Source organism: Peromyscus maniculatus, chromosome 4 (genome assembly GCF_049852395.1).
Source record: "Peromyscus maniculatus bairdii isolate BWxNUB_F1_BW_parent chromosome 4, HU_Pman_BW_mat_3.1, whole genome shotgun sequence".
In the NCBI taxonomy this organism is placed as follows: Eukaryota; Metazoa; Chordata; class Mammalia; order Rodentia; family Cricetidae; genus Peromyscus; species Peromyscus maniculatus.
Window position 1 is genome coordinate 98,269,195 of NC_134855.1, and position 15,054 is coordinate 98,284,248.

The following is a 15,054-nucleotide window of genomic DNA, read 5'->3' on the forward strand; positions in this document are numbered from 1 at the left end:
CATTAGTATTAGCAAACTAAAAGCACTCCTGAAATTTCATAAACTTTAAATGATTGGTTGACCTTCGTAATCCGAAGCTATGGTGTAGTTCTTTTAAAGGTGGGAAATTCAGGCTGACTGCATCTCTCTGTTCACAGAAATTTGATCATGGTCCTCCCCATTAGATCTCATACCTTCTGGTGCCTGGAGATTGCTTCTCTGTACTTCCCATGATTTAGGCCACTGTCAAATCAAGGAATTAATTGTCAATCTAGTCATCATTAATCCTATTGAGAATAAAATGAATATCAATTTTAAATGTGCCAGGCATGGTGTCCCATACCTATAATCCCAGCACTGGGGAGGCAGAGGCAGGCAGATCTCTGAGCTCCAGGTCAGCCTGGTCTACAGAGTGAGTTCTAGGACAGTCAGAGCTATTTTAAAACAAAACAAAAGAAGAACAAGGAAAGAAAGAAAATTTACATGTTACTATATGTAATTCTGTCTTTTTATTTTTAGGTAAAGGTTTTTTCTCTTCACATATGCTTTAATTTGTTGCATAATTCCTATCATATGTTAGCTTTGGCTTTCTATAATTTCAAATTGGTTAATAGAGCTAACTAATCCTTATTTTTCACTGGAGTTAAACCTTTCAGTTTACTGTATGTGGTAATGCCAGTCTTAATTTTTAATCTTTGTAATATTTATGAAGACTATAATTCATTGTTAAAAAATGAAGTATCTCATGAGCCATTTTGTTTTATTTTTTGTTTTTGAGACAGGATCACTGTATGTTAGCCCAAACTAGCGTTATTCAGTCTCCAGAGTACTGGGTTAGCAGGCATGCCACTGTGCCTGGATTTTATTACTCACTTGTAAATTCATCATCACTCTCTCTCCCACCTGTTCTACAATCTGGCATCCTAATAAAAGCCCTACTTATATTACCTCGATAAATACTTCTGACTATTGTGCAGGGAATTGTAGCTCGTTGGTAGGGTGCTGGGACTCTAGAAGCCCCCCCCACCACATATGTACAAAAGAGTAGAAACCACTTACTCTTATTTTTAAAATATTGAGAAATATTATTTATTTTGTATATTATTACTCTGCTTTAGATTTTTGCTTGGAACTTACATTTTAGCAAAGTATACGTGACAAATTGGTTTGCTAAATTAACAGGTAATTATATGAAAATATCAATTTGAAAATTAGATAATCTCACCTTGTTCCAGGAAAAATTTAACATGGCTTGATTGATTGACAAAAAAATCTTACGAATTAAAAAAATAATTATGAGAACTTAGGATGGAACCAAGAAAAACACTTTGAGAACTAGCTTTTTGCTATTCATAAATTTCTCCTTTAAGGGCCTACAAGATGGCTCAGTAGGTTGAAGTGTTTGGCGCCCAAGCCCCCCAGTCCAGTTTTGAAGCTTGATACACTGGTGTGTGTGCATCTGTAAACCCAGTGCTCTGCTGTCAGGGCGAGTGAGCATGGCCCTGAAATTTGTCGGCCAGCAGCAGCAGAGGCAAAGCTGCCTCAGCAAGGTTGAAGGCCAGCTGAAACAACCGAGGGAAGCAGTTGTCCTCTGACCTCGACATGCATACTGTGGCCTCAGCCAGTCAAGGTTTTTAAATAGAAATTACACCCCATATACATAAATTAGTACACACACCTTCTTTTTGGTATGTGAAGGTCAGAAGACAGCTTGCAGGAATTGTTCTCCTCTTCTTTCATGTAGACTCTGGGAACTGAACTCAGGCCTTCAGTCTTGGCAGCAAGCACCTCTAGTCACCCAGCTGCCTTTAGTTTTTAAGACAGGGGCTGGCCTCAACTGAATGATTTCCTGCCTCAGCTGCCTGAGTGCTGGGGTCATAGGCATGTGCCACTTCACCCTGGGTAGAGAGCCTTTTCTGGAGAAGAAATGATAAGGTCCAATTCTGGCTTTCTCAGAACTGAGTCTTCACTAAGGAAGAAACCACCTTTTTTTTTCATAGACTTAATTCTCTGCTTTTGCAATTTTTACTATTATGAGACTAACTTAAACCTAGGATAAATAAGACTTATATTATAGGAACATTGTGCTTAATTCTTGTTAATAGAAAAATAAAATGAAAATTAAGTAACATCTTGACTCTAACAAAGTAATTGGTAAAAGGCGATTTTGAAACAGACATTTAAAGTCACATGACACAAGTGAGGGGTCACCAGACTGTAATCCTGGTACTTGGGAAGCAGAGTCAAGAGGAGGGGTCAAGAGTTGGCCAACCTGGGCTATGTAGTTACATTCTATCTCAAGAACTGAGCCTTTTTTGCTTGCCAAGTGTATCTATCAGTTGAGAAGCACATCCCATGTGTTGACTCTTATTAGTTACACCTAAAACTTTGAGGTGAGTTTTGTTTTGTTTTTTAGTTTAATTAATTAATTTATTTATTCATTTTTTTGGTGTGTTTTTTTTTTTTTTTCCCCAAGACAGAGTTTTTCTGTGTAGTTTTGGTACCTGTCCTGGAACTCACTCTGTAGACCAGGCTGGCCTTGAACTCACAGAGATCTGCCTGGCCCTGCCTCCTGAGTGCTGGGATCAAAGGTGTGCTCCACCGCCTCCTGGCTCCGAGTTTTATTTTAAGGGCTCACTATGTAGACCAGGCTGGCCTCAGACTCACAGAGGTCCAGCTGCCAGCACAGCCATCACCCGCCTTGATGTAAGAGTGCAGATGCAGATGCAGTCCGACTCATCAAGCTCTCATTAGGTTCAGAGAGAATCAGGTTTGGGGGCTTTTTGTTCTGTTGGTAGAGTGCTTTCCTAACATTTGAAAAGCCCTGGCTTGGATCCCCAGTACCACATAAACCAGGATACCCACCCCTAAGCCCAGCAGTAGGGAAGCAGAGGCAGGAGGAATTCAAGACCATCTTTGGGTACATAATAAATTTGAGGCTAGCTTAGGCTGAATGAAACCAGGCTCAAACAAACAAACACGTACATATCAAAGCTGGGTTTGATGGCACAGGCTTTTAATCCCAGCACTCTGGAGGCAGAGCCAGGCTGATCTACAAAGCAAGTTTCAGGATAGGCAGGGCTACACAGAGAAACCCTGTCTCGAAAAACAAAAGCAAAACACAAACTAAAGCAATGAAGTCTCATCCGGAACTACTCTGGTTCAAACAGGGGACAAAGATAGGTCCAACTGTTACCTTCTTGGACTTATTTCAACCCACACATCAATCTCTGTGATTCCTCCAAGGAATCTTTGTGTATCCTAGAACACCTTTCTTAAGGAATCCCACCCCACTCCCCTCCCCCCGTATCCATTAACTTTTTTTTTGGGGGGGGGGGAGGCTATAAGCTGAAAGACTTAAGTATCAATTTTCAGTTTGCCACTTGCTACTGTCTTAGCAAAGATTTGGTAGTAGGGTGGTAGTATTTGGACCTTTTAAACATGATTAAATAGTGACTCAGGCCTTTAATTCTAGCACTTGAAAGGCAGAGGCAGGCAGATATCTATGAGTCCAGGCCAACCTGGTCTACAAAGCAAGTGCCAGGACAGCCAAAGCTACATAGTAAGACCCTGTCTAAAAAAAAAAAGATTAACTGTGGTAGAACTATCTGATTCATCCCTTTTGTCTATTGCCGTTAGACATAGTACAGATAACCTAGTTTTAGCCAGTAGTGGTAGAGTCTTATTCAAGGTAATAAGTACTAATAATTTTAACTCCTCTTTCCTGCTTTTCGGTTTGCCTGTATCCCTGACATTTATATAGGACGAAGAACTTTGAGTCTGGAAAGAACTATAAGGCAACATGGGGGGATGGTGGAGACAGCTCATCCAGCAATGTGGTATCTAAGCAACCAGGCCGAGTAACCAATGGTCAGCCTCAGCAAAGCACAGCAACAGCCAGCGGTGGATACATTAAACGGTATGCCAGCTCTTCCTCCTGTTTCTATAGCTCTCCTAACGAATGGCTCATCTTAAAAACTGGGTGTAGCTAAATACAAGCCCCAATTCAACAAGTGCTCCGTCAGTTTCCCTCCTTCCCCTCTTCTTCTTTCAAAGAAAGGGTTTATTTTGGCTTCTTGTTCCAAAGGGTCCATGGTTGCTTGGAAAGGAAATCATGGCAGCAGGAATATGGTGAAGGTTGGTTTTGACTTGTTGGCAGACAGTAAGCAGTGAGAGGGGGTACAAGAAAAGGCAGAGCAAGATCTATCCCCCATGGAGCTGCTGTCCAGCCCCACAGCCTCCCACCGTCTACCACCGAGTCATGCCGTAGTGCCAGTGTTCTTAGTCCCACAGCATGATCAAAGAAATAGGGTCCCTCCGAATGTGATCAGGCTCTGAGGCAGCAGGGAGATCCATCCTCAGTGGCCTGAACCTCCATCAGCAGAAGCATATTTATTGTTTCACCAAAGTTGTTTTTTGGGTAAAACGAAGTCCTCATACCAAAGCCCCTACTCTAATCTGTTGTTTCACGAAGGGACACATCCCAACCTGTAACTTGAGTCCTTACTGTGCACTGTTTGCAGTACCTAATAATGCAAGACATTCCAGGTGCACCAGGATCTGCCTAGGACCAAAATCGTAAAGACATAAAGCTCCTTCAGTAAAGCAACTTTATAGATAACAGAAAACAGTCATTGTTTTCTTCAATGATTTCTTCAAGGTCTGAGTACTTCCATCAAACAACTATTTCATTTTGATGTTTACTCTAGATACAATGACTCTATTAGATTTTCTACTACACCATAGTTTTCCAATCTACTTTAAAGTAGTAGTTGTTTAGATTTGAATGTGCATAGCTTGATTTGAAGGTTTATTAAACACAGATTGGGGGCTGGTAAGATGGCCCAGCAGTAAAGGAGCCTGCTGCCAAGCCTGCTGTCCTGAGTTCAATTTCCAGTTCCCATATGGTAAAAGGAGAGAGCCGACTCCCATAACTTATTCTCTGATCTCCATTCATGCACTGTAACATTTACATGTGCATGTGCACACAAACACTACAAGTAAATAATTGTAAAAGTTAAAACAAAACATACAGATTCAGTTGAGGTAGGAGGATTGCTTTAACCCAGGAGCCATAGGCCAGCCAAGGTAGCGTGCTAAGATTATCTGGGGCGGGAACCAAGCTGCTTTCCTGGTAATCCCTGCAGTTGGAAAGCTAAGGCAGGAGAATCTCCAAATTCAAGGATAGTGTGAGAAACACAGTGATTTCTAGGTCATGCTAGTCTATATAGTGAGATTCTGACTAAGGAGAAAAATTTTTGAATTAAAAAAAAAATAGATTGTGTAGATCCACTCACAGTTCCTGATTGGGCAGATTTGGAACGGAATGTGAAAATTAATGTATTACCATAAACAAGTACCTCAGTGATGCTGGAAAATAAACTCTGAATCACTGCCCCAGAGTTGTGTGTTGATCGTCTTCTATTTGGCTCTGATATTCTTCTCCTGGTCAGCCTTTGCTGTTTATTGTTTTGAGACAAGGTCTGTGTAGCCCACACTGGCCTCCAGTTTGTGTTGATCTTCTTGCCTTAGCCTTCTGAGTGCTAGGATTACAGGTATGTGCCAACATGCTTGGCTTTTTAAAACAAAAACCAAAAAGAAAAAAATCTTATTATACATGTATGTGTGACCATGTATGCCATACCGTGTGTGGAGGTCAGAAGACAGCATTGTGGAGTTGAGTCTCTCATTCTGCCTTCTCATGGGTTCCAGGAATTGAAATCAAGTCATCAGGTCTGTGCAGCAAGCACTTTGACTTGCTAAACTATCTTGCTAGCCTGCCCCATGCCTGCTTGCCTGCCTGCCTTTTCTCTTCTTTCCTCCCTTCTTTTGTTCCTTTCTCTCACTGTAGACTGTTTCTCAGAGTAGTATTCTCCCTTTCCTTCATGTGCTGAGCATCATTTTGATTACTTACTTTTATAATAACTAATTCCAGATTAGTCCATTGTAACTCAACAAAAAGTTCTGATTTAACTCTCTTTTTGTCATAGTATAACTAATGATGCCAGAGAAGATGAGATGGAAGAGAACCTGACTCAAGTGGGCAGTATCCTAGGCAACCTAAAGAACATGGCTCTGGACATGGGCAATGAAATTGATGCTCAGAACCAGCAAATACAGAGGATCACAGAAAAGGTAAAAAAAAAAAAAAAAAAAAAAAAAAAAAGAGCACAGGAAAATGAGATCGCCAATCCAGTGATACTTTAGTGACGACATCTGTGCTAGGTATCTTTGGGAAAAAGAGGGGGGATAAATGCTATCTACTCAGAACAGTCAGCACTGAGATGGCGGCTCCAGCTTTTTAAAAACAAAAGGCCAATCCTGCTGTTTTGCTCATGGCAACTGATTTGTTGTGAGGCATGGGCTTGGAATGAAGTTTAACTTAAAACTTTCCATGTGAAGCTAAGAATTTATTGTGTAGAGCTGGAGATGTGGCTTGGCGAGTAAAGATGCCCGCCACCAGGTCTGACAACCTGACTTTGATCCCTGGGACCCACGCAGTAGAAGGATAGAACCAGTTCTTACAAATTGTCCTTTGACCTCTATACACATGTACATATAATAAATAAATGGACAAACAAATAAATAAATGTAATTTTAAAATTTAAGCATGTACTGAGTAGCCAGGTGGTGGTGCTCACCTTTAATCCCAGCACTTGGGAAGCAGTGGCAGGTGGATCTTTGTGAGTTTGAGGCTAGCCTGATCTACAAAGCACAGCCAGAGCTGTACAGAGAAACCTTGTCTTGAAAAAAAAAGAAAGAAAGAAAGTACTGAATAAGCTGGGCATAATGACTGGGGAAGTAGATGCTGATGCAGATGGATCTCTGTTAGTTCAAGGCCACCCTGGTCTACATAGTGAATCCCAGGACAGCCAGGGCTACATAGAGCACCCCTGTCTCAGAAAAACAACAACAAAACAATATACTGAGTAGATCCTGTTCTGACTTTTTTTTTTTTTTTTTTTTTTTTTTTTTTTGGTTTTTTCGAGACAGGGTTTCTCTGTGTAGCTTTGCGCCTTTCCTGGAACTCACTTGGTAGACCAGGCTGGCCTCGAACTCACAGAGATCCGCCTGCCTCTGCCTCCCGAGTGCTGGGATTAAAGGCGTGCGCCACCACCGCCCGGCCCTGTTCTGACTTTTTTTTTTTTTTTTTTTTTTTTTTTTTTTTTTTTTTTGGTTTTTCGAGACAGGGTTTCTCTGTGTAGCTTTGCGCCTTTCCTGGAGCTCACTTGGTAGCCCAGACTGGCCTCGAACTCACAGAGATCCGCCTGGCTCTGCCTCCCAAGTGCTGGGATTAAAGGCGTGCGCCACCACCGCCCGGCTCTGTTCTGACTTTTGCTTGTGGTTTTTTGCTTCATCCCTGAATGCATGTTAGCTTTTATTTTTGTTTTTGTTTTTTTCACTGATAACCTAGTAAGATTCTGCAGCTCCATGTTAGGAGTCAGTAGCAAAAAATCAGTCCTGTAGAACTTGTTCTTGTGGAATAAACATTAAAAATAAAAGCCTAGCTGGGTGATAGTGGCGCGTGCCATATCACCAAAAAAAAAAAAAAAAAAAAAAAAAAAGTTATGTGTGACTGGGGAGATGGCTCAGTGATTAAAAGCACTTACTGCTTTTTTTTCTGGTTTTTCGAGACAGGGTTTCTATGTGTATCTTTGGCTATCCTGGATCTCACTCTGTAGACCAGGCTGGCCTCAAACTCACAGAGATCTGCCTCCTGAGTGCTGGGATTAAAGACATGCTCCAAAACACCTGGCTTCACTTATTGCTCTTAGAGAGGACCTGGGTTCATTTCCAACAACCACATCAGGCAGCTGACCACTGCCTACAAGTCTGGCTTTAAGGAGTGTGACACCCTCTGGTCTCTTCAGGCATTTGCGCTGGAGCCACTTACAGGATACTCCATTAGAGTTAATGATGGTTCCTCATGTGTTGGTATGCTGTATTCTGGGTTTAGGGTGTAGATTACACATCATTTTAATTTAGATGCTTCTGTGGGTGGCAGTACATCTGTTCCAAAGATCTTTGGCAAGGTTATTTCGGTCTCTCTTGGTCAGAACTAGAGTAGCTCCAAATGAGACTCCTGTTGAGAAACATTCTTGCCATACTTTATTGCATCAAAAATGAGCTGGACATGGTGTTGCATGCTTATAATTCCAGCCACTTAGAGGGGTGGGAAGATCACTTGAACTCACGAGCTGAAGGCCGGCCCAGGTAATAAGATCTAGTCTCCAGAATAAACAGAGGTGGCTCAGCTGAAGAGCCCGCCGTGCCGGCATGAGGACTTGCCTTTGGGCCAAGCACCCACATACAAGCCAGACATGGTGGGGCATGTTTGGACCCCGTGGGGGCTGGGTGGCTTGGGCAGCACTTGTTGCTCTTCCAGAGGACTGGGGATGGATTCCCAGCACCCACATGGTATCCTACTCTAGTTCCAGGGGATCTAATGCCCTCTTTGTGGCTTCCACAGGCACACGGTATGCAGACATACATATATGTGAAATACCCATACACATTAAATTCAAAAATTTTGCTTTTTTGTTGTACTGGTGATAAAACATAGGGCCTCATGTATGGTAGGCAAGTGTTCTGCTACTGAACTATATCCTCACCTCTTGTTATGTTGAGACAGTTTGACAGTAACCCAGGTTGTTGTTAAATTTTTGCTATTGTCATAGTCCTTTGAGTGCCAAGGTTATAGGCATATACTCATATCTAGGTCCCAAGTATATAAAACTGTATGAGCGCGTGCACGCGCGTGGTTGTGTGTGAGTGTGTGTGTGTTTATTTGGGATTGAATGTAGGCCCATAGAATTGTAGGCCAAGGTAGCCTTGAACTCACAGAGATCCGCCTGCCTCTGCCTCCCAGAGATAGGATTTCATGTAGCATAGGCTGGCCTAAGATTCATGATATAGTTGAGAAAGACCTTGAATTTTTGGTCCTCTTGCCTCTACTCTCCAAATGCTAGGATTACAAGCATGTGCTGTAAATGCCCAGTTTTATGCAGTGCTGTGGAATTGAACCCAGGGCCCATGTGTGCTAGGCAGACACTCCACACACTCTCATCCCCTCAATTCAACTTGTGTTAAAGTGTTTTGTGAACAAATGCTGAGATTTTTCTTTTACTTTTTTTTCCAGGCTGACACCAACAAGGATCGGATTGACATTGCCAATACAAGAGCAAAGAAACTCATTGACAGCTAGAGCCGTGCTGTACTTCTTTACCAGTTACTTAGTTCTCTAGCTCCTCATAAGCCACTACCTGTTCAGAGTTTGAAAGTTTGTGAAAGAAGGTCCAGAGGAGGAACGCCTCCCTACTACTTCTTTTCTGTCCTTTGGGGTAGGTTCTTGCTCAGACTTCTTCACACTCTCTCTCTCGGTTCACACTCTTAGGCTGCTTTCTGCACATCACACATAGTCTGTCAGCCTCTTCACTTAGCTTCTTTTGCATTCAAGATTTGGAAGCATTGCCAAAGAGCCATGAAGGAGGCATCTATATAAGTAGCTCTTGTTGTTGGTTGGTTTGGTTTGGGTTTTATGGTAAAGAGCAAGAGGAAGGAATAAGAAGTGAAGTTGTTAACTTATTAAAGAGACTACAGGTAAACAAAACAAAAAAAAACCAAGACAAAACAAAACAGGCTAATGCCTGGGGTGGGAGCTTTTACTCATGCATTTTGTTTTACATCACTATTTTGTAGCTTCTGTTCCAAAGGAGAATACAGTGGGTTTTCTTAAAGTGAGCCTCCCTTCGGAATGCGTAGTGATTTGTGTCTGTGCATAGGTTCTGGTATCCCGTTTCATATTGCACATACAGGGACACTATAAATGAGTGCCTTTTCTTCTTATATCATGGACCCATGGTAGGCCTGTTAACCTCGTGAAGTTGTTACCAGTCTTTTAAAGATGTACATATGTATGTGAAATATGAGACTTCCTCACTAAAGCAGGGCTTCAAAATTTTGGGGAAAGTTTGACAGTGTATCATGTGAATTCAGATTTACCTCAATACGAAGAATTACATGTAGATATGAAAAAGAAAACTTGTTTTGATCTCAGGTAGAAAAATAGAGTCCTTTGAGTTTTGTGTAGTTTTAGACATTTAAAAAGTTATAATTTGTTACTAAAAGTTGTTTGGAAAATTATGCCTTTGAATTAATTATTGATAACCGCACTGCCCCTCTGTCTGCCATATGTAGAGTCAAGTGTATGGGTCCTGAAGTCCTAGGAAAGCTGAGTTGGCATTTGTCACCTTTGTTTACAAAGGAGCATTTGTACACTTTAGAGCTACCAAAGTAGATTGGTTGGCCAGTAACTGTTGCTTGATTCTTACAATTAAATTTTGTAACTAATGGTATTGTTCTTTCAAATAGGTAACATGTTTCTAACTTATTTGTGGGGCAACCATTTTATCAGCTTTTGTTAACAGATTGAATAAAGCAAATGGCTATACATGAAGCACTCTGATAGAAAGCTGCAATTAGCTCTTTTCCAATTTTTATTAGAAATGTTTACAGGAGTTTCTGTGGTTTGTCATGAGTCCGTTTAGTCATTACTTGTCTTAGTCATTTGAACTTAAATACACTGAGTATTTCTGAGTGAGAATTACAAGTCATTTACTAAAGATGATACTGCTAGCTCAGAAACATTCAAAGGGTGAAGAGGACAGTATTTAAGTAAAATAAAACAAAACAAAAAACTATGCATTCTGCTCCATGTCAGAATGGATAGTTTGTCAGGTGAAGGTCTTGAATATATAAAGTATGACCAAGTATAAAACACTAAACTGTGCTCTACCTAAAAGTGCTTTTCTTAAAAGCATTTAAAAACTTAACACATTGATTTGGCTAAAGGAACAATACTGATAGGTGGTATCCAAGGTAAGTTGGTTAGAATGTGTACTAAAGCACCCAGCTGTCAGTTTCCCCCTTGCTTATTGGCTGGTGTGAATGTATGCCTGTCTCTCTGCCTTGTGTGTGGCAATTTATCCTACCTCATAAACTAATTCCCAGAACGGTAATGCCTAGAAATCTCAGAGTAAGTGGGGCTCAGAGACCAGGCTGGTAATCCCAACATTGGGGAACCTGAGGCAGAATCAACCTACACAGTGAATTGTGGGCTAGCCTAAGTTCTCTCCCCCCAAGACAGACAAACAAAAACTCTTAGAATGTTGCCTGTCGGGTGTAAATGTAATAAATGATAGCTGTTTTCTCTACAATGGAGGGAGTTCTTGGTCAAAGACCTGTGAAAGACAGCATAGTCCCTTTCTAGAGAAAAAGGCCCAGAGACAGATGGTAAGTGCCTGTGCCTGCTGCCATCCTTCTGTTGTTTTTGAGAGATGATAGCAGGTAGTTCACATAAGCTGGAGTCCTCTGTCATCTGGCTTCAGTTTTCTAGCATTGTGACCTTGAACACATTACCTATGACTAAAGCTAAGAAATAGTATCCTGTACCAAATCTTTTTTCTTCTTTTTCATTTTGGTTTTTTGAGTTTCTCTGTGTAGCCCTGGCCATCCTGGCACTCGATCTCTAGACCAGGCTGGCCTCAAACTCAGAGATTTGCTTTTTTCTTCCTCCCCAGTGCTGGGATTAAAGGCAGGCGTGTGCTACCACTGCCAGGCATAAACTTTTCGTTTTTTTAAACTGAGTCTTACCATGTAACCGCGGCTTGCTTCAAAACAGTAAAGCTCAAATTTCATCTTACTTGTACAGTTATACCCATTTCACCATTTATTCAATTTTAATTTATCCTTTATTCTCACTTCAACTCTGGATCTCTCCTTATCACATATGGATTATGACTCTCCCATTAACTTAAACATCTACATTCTAGACATCCTATAATGAACATTTAAAATGAACTTTTTAGGACCGGGGTTGTAGAATCACTCGTTCATAGGGTGTTTGCCTAGTATTCAAGAATATGTAGGTTCTGTATCACCATGTGAGCCAGGTGTGGTGACATGCCCCTCCAGTCTCAGTATTAGGTAGGAAAATGTAGGAGGATCAGAAGTTCAAAAGATCAGAAGGGATCAGAAGTCATCCTCAGCTATACGGTGAGTTATAGGACAATCTGGGATATGTGAAAACCTACTTAAAAAAAACCAAAAAGAGCTAATGATATGGCTCAGCAGGTAAAGACACTTGCTGCCAAGCCTAACAACCCGAGTTTGATCTCCAGGACCTACATGGTGGAAAAAGAAAGCCAACTCATAAAAGTTGTCCTCTGACTTCCACATGTGGTACCGTGGTGTATGCAAGCTTGTGTACACATACATATAAAGTAAATGTAACAAGGGTTTGGAGAGATGGCTCAGGGGTTAAGAACACTGCTCTTCCAGAGGTCCTGAGTTCAACTCCCAGCAACCACATGGTGGCTCACAACCAACTGTAATGAGATCTGGTGCCCTCTAATGGAATGTAGGAATACATGCAGACAGAACACTGTACACATAATAAATAAATCTTTAAAAAATAAAATAAAATAAATGTAACAAAAATTAAAAAACGTGAGCTGAGCGGTGGTGGTGCATGCCTTTAATCCCAGCACTCGGGAGGCAGAGGCAAGCGGATCTCTGTGAATTCGAGGCCAGCCTGTTCTACAGACTGAGTTCCAGGACAGGCAGGACTGTTACACAGAGAAACCTTGTCTTGAAAAACCAAAATAAAGTAAAATAAAAACAAAACTTATTTGAATGCTAGTTTCCTGGGTGATCTCATTAAAATTCTTAGTTATCCTGATTGAGTTCCTAATTTGATTTGTATTTCTCATATTGATATTCAGGTCACTTATCTTGAAGTCTTTGGTTTTTGCCACTTAACAGTGCTAGCTCTTGGCCTTCTATTCCTGTATAATTTACACAATTGTACGTCTAGGCTTTATAGATAAGATAAAGGGATTACTTCATTGAGTTCCTGCTTGTGTTGCTTTTATGTATCCTCTCACTATAATACACACTTGAGAGGTGAGACTATTCCCTATATTTACAGATGATAGTAAATTGCCCAGAAAGCTATTAAGTAACAAACCCTGGATCCAGACCTTAATCCCTGAGGACAGAGCCCATGATCTTACTCCATCCATATACTTACTCCACACCAAATTAAAACTTAAGGCTTATTGGGTAGGTTGTTTGTTTGTTTTGTTTTTTTTGTTTTGTTTTTTTAAGATTTTGTGTATGAATGTTAGACCTGGAGATTATATATATATATATATATATATATATATATATATATATATAATCTCCAGCAGCACATGAATGGCTAGTGCCCACAGTGGCCAGAAGAGGCTGTTGGATCTCCTAGAACTGGAGTTATAGGTGGTTGTGAACCACCATGTATGTATAGGAACTAAACCTGAGTCTTCTGCAAGAACAAGTACTTTAAATCACTGAACTATCTTTCTAGCCCCTTACTTTATATAGTTTTTAGCCTCAAGCACTTTAGTCTAGCAAGAGAGATAAATATAGGATATGGAAAGCATTCTATCAGCAGATTGGAGAACAGTTAATTCGGATTAGATTTAGGGAAGGAGCTTAGATATAGGGCAGGACCAAGTAAGTCAGAGGGCATTTCTTGACTGAACAACAACACTAAAGCATTCTGGAGCAGTATAATCTGGTATGGTTGGACATGCATTTGAGACTGAAGAAAAGGTGGTACTTAGTGATTCTCACAGTAGTGGGGAACACAAATGAATACATCTAAGTTATTAAATTTGTAAGTTCGGATTTTTTAAGTGAGAGGTATTGGTAAAATGCCAAGAGAAGTCAGCTGCTCAGTGGATCAGCAAGAACAATACATATTAAACTAAAAAACAAGCTAGAGAGCTAGTTAGTTGGCTTAGTGGTTAAGAACATTTGAGGCTCTTCTAGAGGATCTTGGTTCTGTTCCCGGCACCCACATGGCAGCTCAAAGCTATCTGTAGCTCCAGTTCTAGGGTATCCAGTATCCTGACCACTGCAGAAAACTCACAGAAAAATAAATCTGAGGGGAAAAAAAACAAACAAAAAAACCTTCATGATACTGATAAACTGACACCACCTGCCCCCAAATATAGAGAACAACATGGGGGGAAAGAACACCTGGATCAAATTTAAGGTCGGAAAGCCTGCTTCATGTAAGCTCTTGTGGTTTTTCAACTTTAAGCTAGTTTTAACTATTATTGAGAACTACCAGTATATCTTTAGCCAAGAGAAGACTTCAGAAACCAGTCCTGGGGATTGCTTTGCAATGTTCTTATCAGTGATAATCTGAAATCTCTCAGTGTGTACTTTTACATTCTCTTAACATGATTCCCAGTTCCTCAGAAACATCTGAGTGACATCAGTTGGGTTTCACTGCTCATGAAACCAAACAAGAGCGTGAAATATATTCCCAGTTTACTTTCAAAGAACAAAGGACCACTCAACTGATTATAAGTTCTTCTTTAAATGATTAACATTGCTTCTAAAGTTCATTAAAAATATTTTATTTAGTATATCCCCTCATTCAGAGAATAACCATGATAAACATAGGTTACTTTAAAATATTATAGCAATGGTTTTCTTGAAGGTAATTTGATTAGTACAGTTATAAATACAAAAGGGGGAGAAATTACCAGAAATAACACATGATTTTTAACAAAGCTTCAGGAAAATCTTATTAAAATTCATTTAAAATCTTACAGGTAGGCTGAGTCTGGCGCATGCCTATAATCCAGTACTTAAAGGAGTAGACATGGGGAGATTGTAAGTCTGAGGCCAGCCTGGGCTAGATAGCAAACACCTATCTAAAAACCAAAAACTATACAATTTTTGCATATACTTTTAGCTCTTCGGAGCCTTCTGCCAGTAAGGCACCTGCAATAGTAGAAAATTTGCTGCTGCAGCCTTGGGGAACATTCCTTGATGGCTGTTGTGCTGATGTTCCTCTTGACAAAGCGTGCTTTAAGATGGCTACATATTTATGTACCTCCCAACTTCCAAGTGGAAACACTCCTATTGAATTGATGGGTTGGAACAAAAGCATACGTCCTTAGCCATACAAGTTTCCCACAAATTAGAATTTCATAAAAACATGAAGTGTTAACACAGAGA

General features: G+C 40.6%; 1 protein-coding gene across 16 annotated transcripts in view; it reads left to right on the forward strand.

Moving 5' to 3' along the window:
• Positions 1–10,435, forward strand: part of Snap23 (synaptosome associated protein 23) — a 34,217-nt gene extending 23,782 nt beyond the window's left edge. For all 16 annotated transcript variants that reach the window (XM_076570449.1, XM_042276014.2, XM_042276015.2 and 13 more), the window contains 3 exons: positions 3,743–3,898; positions 5,970–6,114; positions 9,119–10,435. In XM_076570449.1, coding sequence (XP_076426564.1) covers positions 3,743–3,898; positions 5,970–6,114; positions 9,119–9,184 — 367 coding nt within the window. In that variant the 3' untranslated portion in view covers positions 9,185–10,435. The remainder of the gene's footprint in view (positions 1–3,742; positions 3,899–5,969; positions 6,115–9,118) is intronic.
• Positions 10,436–15,054: the final 4,619 nt, after the last annotated feature.